This window comes from Ursus americanus, chromosome 20, assembly GCF_024610735.1.
Source record: "Ursus americanus isolate L20-20 chromosome 20, mUrsAme1.1.p, whole genome shotgun sequence".
In the NCBI taxonomy this organism is placed as follows: domain Eukaryota; kingdom Metazoa; phylum Chordata; class Mammalia; order Carnivora; family Ursidae; genus Ursus; species Ursus americanus.
Genome location: NC_142146.1, coordinates 15,283,322 through 15,301,493, shown reverse-complemented (window position 1 = coordinate 15,301,493; position 18,172 = coordinate 15,283,322). Strand labels below are relative to the sequence as shown.

The window sequence follows — 18,172 nt, the reverse complement described above, 5'->3', positions numbered from 1 at the left end:
AGGCCAGGAGCTTTGAAGGCATTTTAATTCATTCAGTGCCCAGAGCCAATATATAATTAAGGTAATATTATTCTTACTCTCAATTTTGGTTTAGTGTTCTGTGCCTTTGGACTCATTGCTATCAAACGCAGAGTGAAGATTTGAACCTAGACTGTATGATGCCAGCATCTTTGTCCTTCAACTACACGGAACAGTTTTCTGTTAAATACCCTTGTCTAGTGTAAGCCACCTTGGGGACTGTGTATTTCTTAGCATCAGCACTGTCCAGTGGAGCCTGAAGAGCTCTTGGCACAGGGACTATTCGGAGATTGAAAGACCTGATAGAAATTGGATGAGATGATGTTGAAGATCCCCATTTTCCCTGAGATTTTACAAGAATAGTAGGTGTAGTCCAGAGCTGATGAGTGGCTTGTTGCAGACCAGAGTGTCTCAGTCTTTAATGTGCGTACAGTCATCTGGAGATCTTGTCAAAATGTAGAGCCTGACCGAACAGATCCACAGTGGGCAAAAGATTCTTTTTTTTTTTTTTTTTAAGATTTATTTGTTTATTTGAGAGAAAAAGAGAGAGAGAGAAAGAAGGAGGGAGAGCACGAGCAGGGGAGGGGTAAAAGGAGAGGGAAAGAGAGAATCTCAAGCAAACTCCCCGTTGAGCATGGAGCCCGATGCGGGCCACGATCTCACCACCCTGAGATCATGGCCTGAGCCAAAATCAAGAGTCAGCTGCTCAACCCACTGAGCCACCCAGGTACCCCACAGTGGGTGAGAGATTCTGAATTTCTGCAAACTCTCAAGTGATGCCATTGCTGCTGGTCCACAGACCAGACAGAGAGTAACAAAGTAGAAAACCTCTCTGAGGAGGCCGCTCTGATCTCTGCTTACAGAGTCATTTCTCTAGTGATCCAGGTCCTGACCTTAGTGAGGGCATTGTACCTTACCATCCAGGTCACAGGTCTCTGAATGGCATCTTAACCAGCATATCCTAGGGTCATTGAAATCCCATTGTCTTTAGGCAACTAAGACTCATCAAGCATGTTCTGCCAGGATAGAGAAGACCTGAGCTGCAAGCCATGGATCAGCAGCTTTTAAAGGGATACAGAAGAGCTGGTACCATCAGCTCGCATACCAATTTCCATACTATAGTAAAATTTCCTTGGGGAAAACATATCTTTCATTGTTGAGAAAAAAAAAATCTCACTTTCAACTTCTAAATAAATGTGCAATCATGAGTATAATGACATGACTATTGAAATTCTTGGCATCCTTTCTGAATCACAGATCTGAAATTGTGTCTCAAGGTCCCAATATATTTCCAAAATTCCTTTGAGATGGGTCCAACCTAATTGCAATGGGAAGGAAAATGGGCCTCCCATCTCCTGTATTTCAGGAGGGCATTATTTGAATTTGATTTAACTGGCTTCTGAGGTCTTTGGTTTGCATGCGTTAGGGTCTTTGAAGTATCTTTCAAAGAAACAAAAAACTCAGAAAAAAATCACTCTCTAAAGTCTAGGAGGCTTTAAGAATAATGCTTATTCCTATTTTATTAATTTTAAAAATCTTTCAAAATGTTGGAATAAGTTCAGTTTTGCAAATCAGTTGGCTGGCATAATGTAGAGCTCAGAAATCCTTAAGAAAGAGCTAGGCAATTGGATGTTGAAAATAATAGGTTAACAAGATTATATCGATCCATATTTATTGATCAGGAAAGGTAGCCACACGCTTTATTAAGAGAAAGAAGGAGATTATAAAACTGCATAATCTGATACCATTTGGGTTAAAAATAAAGAAAAAAAATTAAATGAACAGTTTGTTTATTTTTGAGCCGTGGCGTCATGGTTAATTTCCCTCTGTATTGACTGAAATTTCCTCAATAAAATTGTATAATTTTTAAAATTAAAAGAAAACAACACTACTATTTATTTTTAGGGGGAAAATGGACAGTTGGGGAGCCATTTATAAAATCTTAACTACAATGTTTTTCATTTCATGTTTTTTGGTAGCAGGAATAATTTTTTTAAAGATTTTATTTATTTATTTGAGAACGAGAGAGCACAAGCAGGAGGAGGAGCAGAGGGAGAGGGAGAAGCAGATTTCCTGCTGAGCAGGGAGCCTGCCATAGGACTTGGTCCCCTAAGCCAAAGGTAGACGCTTAACCGACTGAGTCACGCAGGTGCCCCTGATAGCAGGAATAAATTTTATCACTCTGTAAGTCCCTAAGTGCTGCTAATGCATATACAACTGTAAGAGCTCAAGATTTACTTTTGGTTGCTTTTTCAAGTTAGAACATCAGAAGGAATCATAGGAGAGTTTCTTGGGAAGGAGAACCACAGCACTAAGGTCTAGGTAGAAAAGAACTCACATTTATTTCAGTGAATACTGTTTTGTTTGGCTTCATTTTTATTTTTTATTTTTATTTATTTATTTTTTTTACCCCATGCATTCTGTTACTCTCAATTACCTATATGTACACGTAAGTTTTTTTTTTTTTTATTTTTAATATTTGAATACAGAGCTAGAATCGTATTTGTTATATCAGGTGGGATGAAAAGAAGTAATTTGGGATCTAATAGGATGTAAAGGACACCATTTTTCACAGTGCCAGGGACGGTACTTTCAGATATTTATTTAAAATATTTGGAATAAGACCTATAAACACATGACTGAAGACTGCATCCAGTAAAATATGGGCTTAAAATAGAAAACACGTTAAACAGAAGCTTCCTGAGGGTTTTGAAGTGAGTTTTGTCAAAGGTTTAGAAGGAGGAAATCATGCATGGAGACTTTCCCAGGAAATTTAAAAGTTTAAAGGCATACCGAGCTTTGTGCAGAAATTTAGATGAACTGACAAGACAGTGGAGGGAATATCTAGAATGTAAAGTGTAGCAAAAACAGAGACTCCCAGATAATTCATCCTTCTTAAAAAGAGTCGACCTGTATGTAGGATTCACCTCCTCTTCCTTCCTTTTTGCACTGAGCTGCTCGATGCACCCCTCTGACTGGTTGCCTAGTTCTGCTTCAAAATCCATCCTCTAAAGATGAATGGCCACAGGTCAGGGGATGTCTCTGCTCTAGAAGGATGTGAAAGGCTACACAGTGCTTCCTAGGCCGTTAGCTGGAACCATTGAGTGTGACTGTGCGTTAAAGCACCTGGGGGCTGGGGGTTGGGGGCATGGGATTGTCCTTCCATGGATTCTCACACACTGAGACCATCATCTCTGCTCTTCTGATGGAGGAATAGTCTACGTTCTGCAAGTCTATAAGATCAGAGCAAGGAGAGGGAGGGCAGGGTGGGCACTCAGGAATGAAATCATAGCTAGTTTTGCCTACCCTACTGTGCACTGGGATTGTAGAGCTATAATTAGAGTGTTCAATTACAGCTTGCTTCCATCATAGTTACAAACTCAATGGAATTATTTTATCAGTACTCTGGCTGGCTCCTGCAGCCGCACTGCATTACACGTTTGTACCTCCCGCTGCTATTGATGGCAGAGACACATAGGACCAAAGGTTCACACAAGACATATATTTTCTTTGTGTCCTTGAACACTGCCTGTTAGCAAAGGAAAGCTTTGCAAGATGATTCACAGAGGTTAATCTGCCCGTTTACAGCCAAGCAGACTGCTCCCTTAATCTCTGCAATATTATAATAAAATAATGGTTGGTCTAGTCGAAGACCTTGGCAAATCAGTGAGTTTCTTTAATCTTAATAAAGCATAGTGATCTCTCTAAGCCCATAAATGATGATCCTGATCTTAATTTTGACTTTATTCAGTATAAAGAAGCAATTTCTCTCATTTAAAAATCAATTGAACAGGGTGAGTAGGGAAGTGAGTTTTGGGATTTGAATTTGTGTTTGGTTTAATAAGACTTCCTGTGCAACATAAATGGGATGAGATAGTGTCCCATTTTCAAGTGGCATACTACTAAGTACTTTGCTCCCTAAATTTGTCTGTCTTTGTAATTGTTCTATTCTGCCGGGAAATGCCGTATGGGACCTAATTTCTTTTCCTCGTGCTCCCTTTTGTCATTTGTGCAAAATGTATTGACTTGGCCCCCACCTGGAAGAAATACTTGCCATGTTGGAGTACTAGCATTTTCCTTTCACTTTTTATGTGGTGCTGATTCCTCTACATACTTGGTATTTAACTAAATTCATTTCTGTTGTGCACAAAAGCTGGCAAACAGAGAGATAGAATAATACATACGTACAGAAATTTAGAACGTGGATACTTTTGCCATCATGCCACACATCGAAAGGGTTTGGGCATGTTGAATCAGGCATTCAGCTCTGATGAGCTGAACTGTATACACAAAACCATGTGTACTCTACTAAAGGAAAACATCGCATTTTGCATATGCTCACCTGATGTAAACCCCTATGTGTTAGAAGACTCTCTCTTGGGCGCCTGGATGGCTCAGTTGATTCAGAGTCTGCCTTTGGCTCAGATCATGATCCCGGAGTCCTGGGATTGAGTACCCATCAGTCTCTCTGCTTGGCAGGGAGTCTGCTTCTCCCTCTTGCCCTCTTCGCTGCTTGTCCTCTCTCCCCCCCGCCCCAACACACACGCTCTGTCTCATGCTGTGTCTCTCAAATGAATAAATAAAATCTAAAAAAAAAAAAAAAAAGACTCTCTATTGTATTTAAATTTCCTTATCTACCCTACTAGGCCATTAAACTGCCTGACAGGAGGGACTATATAGTAAAGTGTCTTAGTTTTCCCTGAAGCATCTAGCGAGCTATCTTTCTTGCACATAGTAGATGTGTAATAAATGAAATAAGAGCAAGCTCACATCATGATTTAAAAGCGTTCCTCATAACAGGTGAATCCTACTCCAAAAACTGACGTCTCATTTTAGTGTTTCTGGCACTAGAATATCAGAACGTTTGGGTAATTAAGGTCAAACATCCGGGGAACTAGTGAAGTAATCTGTTTACTGTATATAGGACATTGTTAGCCTTGTTAATTTACGTCTATTTGCTAAGCATCTGAGGGCTGCAGCCTTTTGCAGAGAAAGTACACATGCTTGTTTTTTTTTTCCCTGAATAAAATAATTCCAAATTACTTTCTGAAGATGTTTCAAAGCATAGGTGATTTCAGATTTTAATGACTTAGATTTTCTTTCACTCAAAATAATCATTCTTGTTGCTGGCTTTTGCGTTCTAGCAGGATTTGTCTCTTGCCTTTATTTTTCACACATCTAAGTTAGGCCATATGGCTATTCTGGTTCCTGTGTAGTACCCTTGCTTCATTATACTAATCACCGCAAAGAAGATACTGACGTCATGACTGGGGTTTCTGGTTAGTTTGGTTTTGTAAATATACAAGTAGTGAAGAATTTATCAGTGGCTACCCTGCGACCACCTTTTTTGATCACATAATGCAGAAAATTAGGAAATGCAATAATAAGAAAAAGGCATTTGGCCATCAGTCAACATTTTCGGGTTGTGATAGAAATTAGCCAAAACGCAGAGGCAAGGAGGCAGCCTGGATTCCACCAGACCTGTAGGAAGCCTGCAAGCCACTCCTCCCTTCTGCCAGGTCACCTTCCGTCCCTGAAGCTCCGGTTTTCCTCTGTGAGCTCAGATGACAGCCACGGAATATCGTTAAGGCTAAACAGAAGAAGGGGGGAATCGATGGGAGGGCAATTCTTAAACATCTTCAACTGTTCAATTTGAGTGGAACTTCAGTTGAACGTGTAATTCCCAGACAAAGTGTTCTCTTATTCTGTTTAAAAATCGCATTTGACTCACAGCTGGATCGTCTTTGAAAGAAGTTGGGTGTTACATCAAGCCATCTGTGTTTCAAGTGGGTTTTTATGACAGCCATTCTGAAGAGGAAGAGCAATGCAAATGTTGTGAGATTTAGTGTGCAGTTCACTCTGAGAGCAGGTCTCTCTCAGCCGAGTAGATGCCACCACAAATCCGAACCAGGAGTTCTGATTTTAATGTCTCTCCCCCCCCCCCCCCCCCCCGCCGCGTAGAAACTATAATCCCAATGTTGGTAAATGGGAAAGCAGTTTAAGTAGAAAATTTAAAAAGCAAGCAGCAACAGAGAAGTACAAAACAGGCTGTTGAAGATGGCAAAGAGACTTTTTTTTTTTAATTATGATACGTTAGTCACCACACAGTACATCCTTAGTTTTTGATGCAATGTTCCATGATTCATTATTTGCATATAAAACCCAGTGAACCATGCAATATGTGCCCTCTTTAATAGCCATCGCTGGCCTATCCCAATCCCCCACCCCCCTCCCCTCTGAAGCCCTCAGTTTGTTTGCCAGAGTCCATAGTCTCTCATGGTTCTTCGCTCCCTCTGATTTCCCCCCCTTCATTTTTCCCTTCCTTCTCCTAATGTCCTCCATGCTATTCCTTATGTTCCACATGTGAGTGAAACCATACGATAATTGTCTTTCTCTGCTTGACTTATTTCACTTAGCATAATCCCCTCCAGTTCTGTCTCTGTCAATGCAAATGGTGGGTATTCATCTTTTCTGATGGCTGAGTAATATTCCATTGTGTATATGGACCACATCTTCTTTATCCATTCGTCTGTTGAAGGGCATCTGCGTTCCTTCCACAGTCTGGCTATTGTGGACAATGCTGCTATGAACATTGGGGTGCATATGGCCCTTCTCTTCACTACATATGTACCTTTGGGGTAAATATCTAGTAGTGCAATGAGATTTAACAAAATGCAAATGGATTGTCACACAGTGGTCCAGTGGCAAAGGTCGCAGAGAAGCTGCCTACAAATGCAACCCTCTGGGCCAATCCATTGTTTGTAGAACTCGGTTACAATTTTTAAGTGTGTGTATGTGTGTGTGTGTGTGTGTGTGTGTGTGTGTTTCTATAAAGTCACCAGGCTTGTAACTCAATAAAAATAGCAAACCTTTAAATTAACACACCAAGTTTCAGGCATTTCAGGAAAGCATTGATTATATCTGCCAATGGATTGAGTGCATTTGGCGAATGACCTAATTAGCGTGGAGCTGGTTCTTTCTCACTGCTCTGCTTCCCGCTAATTGCAGAACTGCTGTGGCCTTCTCCCCCTAACAAGGAAGGAAAACAAGGACAGGGGTGTGTGGAGAAAACAGTGACATTCAGGTTTAATTCATTTGAACCTACTGCCAAGCTTAATTATGTAATCGAGGGAGGGAGACTGGTGTGCGTCCAGCCACTCGGGCTGGGGTTTGCAACGGCTTCCATTCACCAGTGTCTCAGTGAGGATTTTGGCAGTTGCCATAAAGCATTCTTAGCCAGAGCTGAGCTCATGTCCCCGCCCTGCCCCTCTCCAGATGTAGGGGCAGAGGTTCCTGTTCCCAGACTTGATTCTTTGTCATTAAGGAAAGCAAATTGAAACCAAATTGAGGTCACTTTATTTGGTGGTAAATGCATCATTATTCTTTAGGAGCCGTTCGCGTTCCGTTTTGTTCTCCTGGTGGCGTGTAGCGTGTACCATCACAGAAGACTCAGGAAGGCAACGTGCATTTCTACAATCACAGTGTTTTCTGGGGTTGCTTGAGACGTTTTTACCTCTGCACTCGCATTTTAATTAGTGAAAGTGAGTATGTATGGAAAACACATAGCTCGGTGAAATATTTCATATCTGGTGGCTTATTCTTTATTTATAACTTTGTGTCAGAGGATCTGAGCACCCCTGGGGCTGTGGAGTCTTCTGTAGAAGAGATATTTTGTACAGACGCACCCCTCTCCTTGCTGCCCTGATGGCTCTAGAAATACACTCTTCTCAAAGTTTAACCATCCCCTCCCTGATTCAGAGAAAGCTCAGGTGTCTCATTCCCTCACAGAGATTTCTTCTGTTTGGACTGAAGCCTGGCCCTGGAGATCAGCACTGTGATTTTGTCATATCCTGTGTAATGTGTGGGGGTGGAAGGACAGGGAGGGAGCCAGAGAGGAAGCCATGTTGGAACAGAGGCAGTCCTGAATCTGGGGCCGCCTGGCTGGGGGGCAGCATGGCGGAGCCAGACTGGGACCCCTTGGCATTTATATTGTTCTTTATAGTCAAAATGTATTAACAAGTGTTTTAATCAGTCAATTTCCACTCTAGTCTGTGAAGTATTAGCACCTTTTAAACATCCTTTTAATTAATTTTGACAAATATTTATTAAGCACGGGCTATGTGTTAAGTACAGTCCCAGTAACCAGGTATCTACGAATAAATAACACTCATTAACTAAGAGTGATTTTTTTTCCCTGCCTTCAAGTTGTGATGAGAGAAGGGAAGGATCCCTCCTTTAGGAAGGGCAGCACTGGATATGTGCTCCAGATTCTCTGACTCCTTCACTTTTCAGGAATATTATTCTATAAGTTGTCCCCTTGCCCTCCTGAAGTTTTGACCTCTTGCTTTCTGCTTGATCATTCCTACCACTATTTGAAATTGCTAAGAATAATCCCATAGTGGGTGCAACAACTAAGCATTTGTTGAATAACTTGGATGAATCCACTGTAGTTCCCCGGCTTCCCACTGAAATCAGCTGAGGAACACACATGTACACATACACACACACAAACACACACTTGTATGTATGTGTATGTAAACACCTGGGCCACATTACCAAAGATATTGATTTACTTTCCTGGGGGTGAGAAATGGACACTGGTATTTCTTTTGTAAGCTCCCAGGGTGATTCTAGTGTACAACTAAGGTTAAAAACCATGGTATCTCCTATCTTAAAATGAACCAAAACAACTCCTTTGACCTCATATCACCCCTCTAGCTGACCTGTCTCTTAATTCTCCTTCCCAGCAAGATAACAGCAAGAAGGCCTGCGAGGACTCTCTCGACCTTCTTTTCTTTCTCTCTCTCTTCAGCTAGTCAAGCAGGCTTCAATCGCCACCACTTGCCTGAAGCAAATCATGATGATGACACCCACGTTCCTAAGCACATCGGACATTTGCAAGCTCTCATCTTGCTCGCACTGTCCATGGCCTGTGACAGTTGATTTCTCCCTCCTTCCTGGAACACCTTCTTCCTTTGGATTTGAGACATTCTCTTCCCTTTTCGGTCCCTTCTTCCTCTCTGATTCTCCTGCAGCCTCCTTTGCAATCTCCTGTTATTACCTGACACCTAAATGCTGAAGTCGTTCAAGCTCCAAACCTGGGCCCTTGGTTTCTACTTACACGAGGCGTTTTTGTCTATTTCCGTCTCTGTAAATCACTTCTTTATGCTGTTGACCTCCTAATTTATATTTCCAATCCTATCCTCTTCTCTGAGCACCAGCCGAATACATCCAACTGCGCCTTGACATTTTTACTTAGATGTCTCACAGGCATTTCTGACTCAACCGATATTTTAATTTTCCCTCTCCCCTGTTGGATCCTCCTCCGGGCTCCCCACTTCAGTAAATCACATCTCCACCCACCGGTGGCTTCTGCTGAAAAATCGGTAGTAATCCTTATCTTCTGTATCTCCCTTACTCCAGTCAATCTATCATCAAGTCTTGCTAATTCTGCCTCCAAAATATAATTCAAATCATCCACTTCATCCCCTCCATTTTATCGCCAGCCACCATTTGTCCGGACTGCTGTAACAGCCCTACATCTTCTCCTGATTCCACTCTTGCTGCCCACCTTCTCCACAACCATTCAATCTTTAGCGGAAGCCAGTTGGAGGGATATTTTAAGAAATGCAAATCATTTCATGCCACTGCTTCCTTAACTTTCCATAATGAACACTCCATTGTTAGAGTCTATATTATACGCTTTTGTTTTCTTTCAAGGACCTAATTATAGATTCATTTGTATGGCTATTTGTTTCACGTCTGTCTCTCAACTCTAAAAATGCATAAGGGTGGGAAGTGGGACTATTCTTTTCTTTTTTGAGATTTTATTTATTTGAGAGAGAGGGAAAGATAGCATGAGAGAGAACACAAGCAGGGAGGAGAGGAAGAAGCAGTTTCCCTGGGAGCAGGGAGGCCGATGTGGGGCTTAATCCCAGGACCCTGAGATCATGACCTGAGCCGAAGGCAGACACTTAACCGAACGAGGCGTCCCGGGACTATTCTTTTTAACTCCTGTCTACCATGTGCCTGGCAAAGAGCCTGAAATAGAATTTCATTACTGAATGAAAGAATGAGCATGTGAATGGATGAGGATGATTGACGAAAGCATGGGGAGGGGGCATCTTGTCAAACCTCACTTAGCCAGGTATGCTGAGAATTCAACCACCCCATTCATAAATGTCCTGACTAAGTGAACTGCATTGCATCCATTTGTGGAACTGTTTTCTTCTATGTCCTGACTTCAAAATCAAGGAATTTTCGAGAACTGTATCCTCTCCCTGGTGGGCTTCAGGACCTACTCAAAAGAGTCCGGAAAGTGGGGTTATAGAGTAGTTCGTTGTGTGGTGCATTTGGAAAGGGTTTACGAGGACTTTGCTTCAAATCCTGGACCCGTCAATTAAGCAGCTTGAGGTTCAGGGGTTAGTTGTGCCACCTTGCTTGAGCCTCTGTTTCTTCACATATCCTTGAATGGGCACGAGGCCAGTAAGACCTGACGTCATCATTTCCCCAGGGATCAACATGTCAGCCGCCCAGCACAGTCCATGTACAAAGGAGATAATGCCTACATTTTAGTTTTACCGACTCTTCCCCCTGACTCTACTTCTTGACTTATTTTGTTCTTTTTCCCCTTTCTCTTTCGGCTTTTATTTCCCCTATCGGACTCATCGTAGTGGGTGGTAATACTCCTATTCCTCACATGGTTTGAATTTTGTGGGAAGAGAAGAATTAGCGGGACTTACAGAGGAGCTTTCCCTTGGAGGAGAAACGCAAAACTCACAGCTTCTCTGCCCAGCGTTTCAAGAGCATTTTATGGTACACTGCTGTGTAACAAGTTCATTTTAGGATAACATGCTGGGAGGGAGAAAAAGAAGAAGGGATTCGAAGGGAGAAAATTAAAAAGTTAATTAAAAGAAACAACTCGGTAATTGAATTCCCTCGCGCTCTTCCTTGGTTATGGGGGGTGGGTCACAGGGCATGGTTAGTAGGTTTGCTTTGGTAGCTCACCTCCAAACTTCTGAGGAACAAGTATGAGAGTGCAGAGTAGATCCTGCCTGACAGATGAGGAGAGGATATATATGATGGGCTTTTTAGACATGCTACACAAAGCTGCCCTCGTACTCATTCTTGAGCTTTTTTTTATTTTGAAATATTTTTGGCAGCTGACATTACAGTGAGGCTAAGCCCCGGACTAAGATCAGCTAGTTTATGGGCATGCAGAATCTCCTTTCCATCAATTCTGTTTCATTGATTCTAGCTATTTCTCTAGGCTTACTCTGTATACATGCTCACACAGGCACACGGGCAGAGAACAGTATAGGGAACTCCTGTGCCTTTTTCAGATTATACTCAAGTAACAAATAAATGATATGGGTCTATTTTTTTTTAAAGAAGCTATGAATCTTTATCCATGGAATTATTCTATCACATATCACTTGAGAGTTAAAATAACTTATTTAAGACGTGACCATTGAGTGAGACAAGGTCCTGTGGTGCATTAGCATGGGCTTAGGTATCAACGAGAACTAGGTTTAGACCACAACTCTCATTCACAACATTTATTCATTCACACAGTCAACATACATTTATATAACAGATGTGTCCTGTGTTCCAGGCCCTACTGAGGTTGTTGGTGATAACTTTAAGTTGTATTAGGGCTTTTATTAACATCAACTTTTTTGGGCTTTTGAAAATTAAGTTTAGACATAGACTTTTCTATATTTTTCTGCATTTTGTGCTACTCATTCTGCAGCAAATTCACTAAAGAAAGAGGAACCTAGTTAAATAATGTATTACCTTCCTCATCACATGAGCCCAAATCAGATCATTGACTACATACCCAGTCCCCAAAGCAATCTCCAGAAAATAAGAGAATTACAATTCCATGTTTAATGATATTGTGGTATCTTTCCTGACATGGAAAGGCCAATCGGTTGAGAGCCTTCATGGTTATTCCAAGAGTTATGAATGCAAGTGTGGCCGCAAACACACTTTGAGAGATGCGGTACTAACAAGGGCTTTTGTGTTTTCACAGGTTACGGTTTTGTAGATTTTGACAGCCCTGCAGCTGCGCAAAAAGCAGTAGCATCTCTCAAGGCAAATGGCGTGCAGGCACAGATGGCCAAGGTAAGACTGGGGTTTAGATTTTTTTCTTTTGTGATCATATATTTCTCCATTATCGTGAACTGAGTCCGAATTGGAGTTTGCAACGATTTGGGATTCATTTACTTGTTAGGGAAGACACAAAACCTTAAAATAGCTTTGGCTTGGAAGAACCTGGCTGGTTTACTTCATTGTTTCTTTGTGTGTATATATTAATAAGCTCTTTTGTTATGGTGACCTCATTAGCGCTTTAACGGCACTTGTGAAGTGCTCTGTTTTGCCTGAAAAAAGTGTGTGTGTGTGTGTGTGTGTGTCTAGGGCTTTCACCAGGAAACTGTTTGGGAAGAGTATGATTCTCAGAAAGTTGTCACTGGTAAATTGTGCTAAAAAACTGTTCACTCTCATGTTGGGGAGAGCTGATGGCTGGATAATGAGGTTGTCTGATTTATGCAGGGGAAATGAGTTTACCCAAAGCATACGTTGTCTGTATTGCTAGAATTTCACTTTGGCCTTTATATATAGATTTACTAGGTGATAATCTCCTAAATATTAATAACTTTAAATACTCATTTGTTGTTATGTAGAACAAGTAGTCTGGAACTTTCTATCTGAAATCATAATGCATTTTTATATTCAAGAAAATAAGAGCATTTTAAATAGTTTTGAATTCTGATTGCAGTGGTAGTTACAAGAATCTACACATGTGATAAAATGGTTCTAGAACTATACATGCATGTCAATATCAACTTCCTGGTTTTGATATTTTACTATAGTTATGTAAGATGTAAATTTTGAGGAAACTGGGTGAAGGGTGCATGGGATCTCTCTATACTATCTTTGCAACTTGATGTAAATTCTATGATTATTTTGAAATAAAAAGTTTAAGAAAATCGTTTATAGCATATAAATGCTTGATACATATCTGCTTTAAGTTAATGATCGTTTTGCAAATATATTTTTAAATAATTTTCTGATTACTATTACTGAATTTATTTGTCTCTGGAGTCTCAAAAGTTAGGTAGAAGAGCCAACAGGTCTTGAAATTCAGACCTAATGCATTTGGGCCATCTTCACGTATCCCCTTACCCTTAACTATTCCCCTAAGAACTGAGTGATATAATTACCAAGTCATCAAATTTTCAGTCATTTGGATTTTGTCATGGTTGCAAACATTCCCTGATGATATTTTCCATTTTCCACCTGAGATAACCACAGGTAGGATATTTGGTTTTCTTCATCTTCCAATGTCTTTTAGCAAGCTGATACCACTCATATCTGTTAATCTTTTGTTGTGGTTCACTGCCCACAAAGATTACTTTGGTGAACTCATTGTCCTTTATGATACATTAGTTGTTTGTCAAGGCTATATAAATTAGAATTTGAATTCTTTCAGCTGTGTAATGTATTCCTCATCAAGACTGTGCCTGGAAGCTTCACATTTGGTCATGAAGTAAGAGGGATGAAGTTAATATTTGTAATTAATAAGGGAATTACGTACATGTCTTGGTTTAAAGGTCACTTGGCAAGAGTCAAGTCAGCTGGCAACGTAAGAAAGCACTTATACCCAGGAAACAAGTGGTAAAATACAGTTGCTTAGTACACGCAAAACATAAAACTTGAAGTTAGACTGAAAGGCAACTGACAAGAAAATCATTATAAAAATGCTTATGAGAAAGAAGTTATTATTGGAATATCTTTGCTTTATTTTACTGATGGACTAACAAGTTTTGGAAATTGCTAGGTTGTGGCAGTTTAGAAATAATGAATATAGGGGCGCCTGGGTGGCGCAGTCGTTAAGGGTCTGCCTTCAGCTCAGGGCGTGATCCCCGCGTTCCGAGATCGAGCCCCACATCAGGCTCCTCCACTGGGAGCCAGCTTCTTCCTCTCCCACTCTCCCTGCTTGTGTTCCCTCTCTCGCTGGCTGTCTCTCTCTAATAAATAATAAATAAATAAATAAATAAATAAATAAATAAATAAATAAATAAATAAATCTTTAAAAAAAATGAAATAATGAATATATGGTGTGCAATCTCCACCGTTTCAAATGTTCTGAGAAAAAAAAATTCCGCGTAGTTCTACTTGTTGGGTAAAAATCACTATCATATTGCACAACAGGCAAAGAAAGTTAGCACTGATTTTATAACTACTGAGGAGCTATTATGACTGTTTTTTCTCTGTTTCTGAGCATTCTGGTGCACAAGGAATCTCTGTCCATCTTATTCTCGCGCGCGCGGGCGCGCGCGCACACACACACACACACACACGGGTACACCAATCACTGACCTCTCACCTAAACAGGAGGTTATCAAAGGGAATGCGTTTTAAACAGCTTCTCAAAACTGTTATTCATTATAGCCAGAATTTTGATCCTTATCCCATGCCCAACGCACACGGCACAATGTACAACGTAAGGAGATTCCAAGTGAAATGTTTATTTTTTTAAAAAGATTTTATTTATTTATTTATTTATTTATTTATTTATTTATTTATTTATTTATTTACTTATTTATTTATTTGACAGAGAAAGAGAGAGACAGCGAGAGAGGAAACACAACCAGGGGCAGAGGGAGAGGGAATAGCAGACTCCCCGCTGAGCAGGGAGTCCGATGAGGGACCCGATCCCAGGACCCCGAGATCATGACCTGGGCTGAAGGCAGACGCTTAATGACTGAGCCACCCAGGCGCCCCCAATTGAAATGTTTAAAGGCACGTATTTTATTTCTAGAGTTGCTGAAGGATTTCTACCTTATCAATTACGCTGTCTGTGGAGTGAATTCTTGTTACTCTTTTTTTTTCTCACAGACTTTGAATCTAAAGCCCAGAGCTTTAGATGCACATCTTCGTACTAGAAAACTTTCAGTAGTAAATGGCTCTGTAATTTAACTACCCAGAAGCAAATAAATAGCCTCCCTTTGACAATGAAATGGAGCAAGCTTGACCACCTGTATTAGCAGATTTCTCACTGAGCTATTGGATTTCATGGCTTTTTTTCCCCTTTGTCCTGGTGATAACTATAATTTATTATCATATAAACCTGCAGTCTGCAGGGCGTGTGAAACTTGCACTATATTTTTTTGCCGTTTAAGTATCTACGGAATCGCCTCCTGCATCCTTGTTCTTATCAATATCTAGGACGCAGGTTATGGTGCTACATTTTAAAGACTCCAGGATTTTAAAGTAAAAATGCGACAAATGGTCTAGGTTCCCAATAGCAACCCAGAATGAACATGAAGGTCTCCAAGGGAATCGCTCTAGCTAACTTATTCCAATGTGTGCATATGAAAAATGCAACTGATTTGTCAACTAAGAGAAATCAAACAATAAATCATCCAGTAAGTGGTAATTGATTAATAATGTATAACCATTAACACAGACTAACATTTTCTGTATACTTGCTGTTCCGTCAAAAAGAGTTTTTAGGGATCAAAGGAAATGTTTCTTTGAGGAGAGCAGATTTAGAATGTTTTCGTAATGCATAGTGGTTAAGAGCGTAGGTTTGGAGAGAAAATTGGCCTTGAATTTTGGCTCTGATACCACCTGGATGTGTGGCCTTGGCTAAGTTATTTAAATGTCTCTTAAAGTCTCTAATAATAATAATACCCAGGTTATGGGACTAAGGACATCTGTCAGAATTAATTTAAAAAAATGCCCAAAGAATTTGGCATGGTGCTTAGATTATACTAAGAATCCAATAAATGTTAATTATTCAATGAATGTTGTTATTCATTAAACTCAAATTTGTTCCTGAACTTTCTATAAATTCTAACATTTGCTTTAAGTGGTATGTCATTACAAAACAGTCTCTTGAGAAATATAATAAATAATATCAAGAAGCATTTTTATTATCTGCCAAGTGTCAAGCACTGTGCTGGGTGTGGGAGAATCAAGTTGAATAAAACTTCTCTCTTATTCTGAATCTTTACATTTAGCCTATCTCCTGGGATTGCTACTGGATTGCTCTGGATTAAGAATATTGGCTGTTATAGTTTTTGCCAACCTCAAAGTATTTAGAAGAAAATCATTGGCTAAGGAATGTGTCTCTGTAAGCATACAAAGAAAAGAGCCGAGGAGAAACCATCTAAGAATAGCTTTACCTTGTAGGTGTTTATTTTCTTATTAATAAGAAGGCCGTAGATAGGCAGTGAAGGGCAAATGCTTTGGCGTGCCCTCAAGGATCAAGTCTTCTCTGCCATTCTTTATGGGCGGCTTTCATCTGTACATTTATCTTGTTTCTAAAGACTAGATATGATATCCACATCTTAGCCAGGAAAAACAAAAGGACAAAGGGGTCTGAAAGCTGAAGCTGAAGCTGATGGATCATTCTGGCTGATTCTGTCCTTTTAAAAGCTTTCCCAGAATTCTAACGTCGGAACTTGTGTTTACATCATCATGACCCCAGCTGAGTCATATGGTTTCCCCCTTAGCGGCAAAAGAGTCTGGGATTATGGATAATTTAGCTTCCTCACCTCTAGTAGAGAAAAGTAAGAATAGTTCATCTTTTTGGCTGTCCGACATCCATTACACCATTCCTCCCATTTATACATTTTGGGTGGCATGCGTTCATTCCTTCCGCAAAGGAGCCTACCTCAAAGCCTCATCCTATAATCACATCTGGCGATGCCATCATCCCCAACGGGCTCAGACACGCTGCTTCTCATGGCTTAGCACTCATAAGCTTAAAAGATGAGCTATCTGTCCCAATTCCCACAGTATAGAACAGTAGGGAAAAAATAGGATACATGAAAATAAAGGAAGACCACCGTTCAGGAACAGGGAGAATGAGAAACAAGCAGAAATCACCAGTACCAAATCCTGGGGGCAGGAATAGAATTCTAGTTTGTCAGTGCAGTAAGTTCATTGGTTAGCCAGTCATATAATCTCTGTCTGCCTTCCAGAGCGGCATTTCTTGCCCGTTATTCCCCATGGCCTCACTGAGACCTCACTGAAAGGTTGCACAGCTTTAGAAACTGAGTTTTCCTGAATGTAAATTTGTAGGCTCTGGAATGGCTCAATATATTGGATGTTAGCAATTATTATCAGCCAAGCCTCGAGTTATCTCAGGTTTAGCAGGCCTCTTTCTTATTTTCTGTCTGTCAATTCCAAACACACGTAAACAGAGCATATCTCTTTCTAGATGAAAAGTCCACAGAGAAGGAGTCACCCCATCCTCGGGGCCCTTCCCAAACGCTTTTTCAGGAACAGCAATGTTATTCCAATCACCACCAAAGGTGATTCACCTCGCTGTGGGATATGTAGAATAAATCGAAGTTAAGCAATTGCAAAAGAGACCAAGTGTCCAAGAGAACGTCAGGCACATCAGGGATAGTATAAAAATCCCATGTCAACTATGGCAGAGAACGAGACTGGGACCAGAGGAAAGGAATTCTCTTCCATAAATCAATGACCTGAATCGTAGTTCTCATTAAGGAAAAAAAATTAAAAATGAGTGATTTTTTTTTCACTTGAGATCAGAAGAGATAAAAAATGAAAAATCAATGAATACAGAAAAATAAATTCTGTAAATTCAAGTATGTATATGCATAAACTTAAATAAAAAATACTTTACCTCAGTGATTAGTATATAACCCTAATGGTTATATTCTAGAAGAAGAATTTTAGTTAATGAAGGAAGGCCTACATTATAGAATATTCTAGAAAATTTTTTTAAAGTTTAACCACTAGCCTCATGATGTGGCTTGTTATCAACCGAAGAGACTCTTCTGATTGCACAGGCACATGGTGGACTTCATCAGCCAGACTCCTGTCATCTAAGGCCCTATTAATAGTCTCTGCTTTTACCACCCCTAGGTATATGAGAGTAAGCAGGTTATTTGACATCCATGGGTCACTACAGTGGGGTCAGGCCTCCTGGTAATTCCACCAAACAAGGAAGCTTCTCAAAGGCTCTTATACAGGAAGGAGAGAAGCATTGTTCAAAGGCAAGTTCAGTTGTCTATAGAGTTGATACTGCTTCCTGAGACTGGGTGGGAAACTCAATCAATACTAAATAATGATGGGCATGTTCTGGGGATGCTAATATCCTAAAATACTG

The 18,172-nt window shown here is 40.4% G+C and overlaps 1 protein-coding gene across 4 annotated transcripts in view; it reads left to right on the top strand.

The window, feature by feature from the left end:
- RBMS3 (RNA binding motif single stranded interacting protein 3) overlaps window positions 1-18,172 on the top strand; it is a 678,653-nt gene that overhangs the window by 265,785 nt on the left and 394,696 nt on the right. For all 4 annotated transcript variants that reach the window (XM_087870144.1, XM_087870143.1, XM_045774473.2 and 1 more), the window contains exon 4: window positions 12,053-12,144. In XM_087870144.1, coding sequence (XP_087726270.1) covers window positions 12,053-12,144 — 92 coding nt within the window. The remainder of the gene's footprint in view (window positions 1-12,052; window positions 12,145-18,172) is intronic.